Source organism: Protopterus annectens, chromosome 16.part0 (genome assembly GCF_019279795.1).
Source record: "Protopterus annectens isolate FY-2018-M chromosome 16.part0, PAN1.0, whole genome shotgun sequence".
In the NCBI taxonomy this organism is placed as follows: domain Eukaryota; kingdom Metazoa; phylum Chordata; order Ceratodontiformes; family Protopteridae; genus Protopterus; species Protopterus annectens.
The window spans coordinates 223,217,513-223,219,496 of record NC_056750.1 but is presented as its reverse complement, the minus strand read 5'-3'; the positions used below and the strand labels follow the sequence as shown (position 1 = coordinate 223,219,496).

Below are 1,984 nucleotides of genomic sequence, written 5' to 3'. Positions count from 1 at the left end.
GCATCTGTTGGGTAGCCCTTGTTTTAACAAATAATCTGCTTTCTAATATGTTAACTTTAGCTACAGCAGGTTTATGTCATACCACAATTCACCAGTAGATGTCATCAATATTCAAACAGGTTTATGCTTCAAGTATTTTTACAGAACAAAGTAATAGTTTGAGGGCGGGCGATAAGGGAGGCAGATAAGGAGGAGTTTCAGATCACTAAAAGGGGGATCTTAACCTCTGCATTTAATGCAGCGAGCAGTTAGGCACAAGTAAGAACAATGAGACAGGTTTACTTTGTCACTTTTCTTCTGACATTGTACACAGGTAAGAAAATGCTAAATTGTCTTTTTATCATCATTGTGCAAAAAATAAAGAACTGTTTGAGTATAAATTCATTAGCCTTTAATCAGTGCTAAGATTTAGCCCATTGCTGTATAGTTTTGTTTCTTTCTAATTTGTTGGAAAAACACATAAAACGTGCCCTTTTCTTAGGAATGTTTTCTATATGTTAGAAAATATGCAATGAATGTTGTTTGTTTTATTTTAGGTGTGCAGAGTCAGGAAGTAGTAACACAGACACCACACGCACTTGCTGTAAATGAGGGAAATGAAGCGCATTTCTCCTGTAAAGTCAGAGCTACTGATGATGCTATCTTTTGGTACAAACAGATGCCTAACCATGGATTAGAGCTCATGATTAATACATTTGCTGTAACCAAAACTAATGGTCGGTTCAAGCTGACAAAACACAATAACACTTTCTGGATGTTTAGTCTCAGTAAGGTGATATTACAAGATTCTGCCTTACACTTCTGTGCATCGAGTAGCACATAGGTACAGATGCAGGAACTGCTGAAACATAAAGTACATCTTGTCACGAATGTCTGTAGTACTGATACACTCTGGCAAGGAACATCAAATTTCTCTCAAGCTGAATGAGCCATTGTTTTTTTACTGAAAACTAGTATGAATGCCAAATTAAATATTTAAAGCAATGTCTATATACAAAGTTTACTAATGTGTCTGAGGTACTCAAGCCTAACTTTATATGAAATAAATTTAAAACAATAAATCTTTATAAAGAATTTCTATTATCATATTATCAAAGTTTCTTTTGCATAAAATGTAGGATAAACAAATTACTGCCTTGAAGAAATTATGGAATGTTATAAAATGCTATAGTTATTTATAGCATAATAACAAAATTGCTGCTTGAAGGCATAAAATCCAGAGAAGAACATTAATGCCCTTTTGGATTGTCTTGCATAATTTATATCCTGCCCTGTAGTACCTAACACTTGTGGATTTAAGTGGGCAGCATAACTGGCCAGTTGACATCTTGAGAGAACACTCACAGGCAATAAGTATAATATTGCCAGGGTCCAAATTCTTAAAGGGTGTTGATTTCAGATATACTGGTAGTAAGTTCTATTTGGTATGATAATAGATGCACAACATGCAGAACATGACACCAGCATTTCAGTTTTTCTAACTGGACCACCATAGAATGCCACTATGATTTATACTTGGGGTAGCATGCTGTCCTGAGCACTTACGCCATGCTCAGCTCATGAAAAAATTCCTGAAGCCAAGCAAGTTAAAGTTGCAGAGACCTACCCTCAATTACAAAATAATTTTTCTCTTTACTACACTGGAAAACCTTGGAAGTGACATTGGCAGAGCATGCCAATATATACTTACAATGCTTTAGCTTAGCCTATTGAGTTGGGGGGGGTCTTTACACCATAGAGAGGAGCTTCCTATGCTTGTTAGCACTGTAGCTGTGGGTATTTATTTATGTGTGTATGTATGTCATCATGTATGTATGCATGTGTGAATGCATGTAAGTATGCATTTGTGTGCATGTGTATGTATGTATGTATGTGTTTATGTATGTATGCATGTATGCATGCATGTATGTATTTATTTATTTTACATTAGTTAGCTCTGTGAGTGAGCTAGCCACATAAGCCTTTTCCAGAGACAGTCATAGTA

The 1,984-nt window shown here is 35.6% G+C and overlaps 1 gene segment (V, D, J or C); it reads left to right on the top strand.

Annotated features, from left to right (window-relative positions):
• The first annotated feature begins 229 nt into the window (after nt 1–229).
• On the top strand, nt 230–915 carry LOC122790851. The segment is given in 2 exon segments: nt 230–313; nt 537–915. Coding segments are annotated over 2 exon segments (333 nt in total).
• The last annotated feature ends 1,069 nt before the right edge of the window (nt 916–1,984 follow it).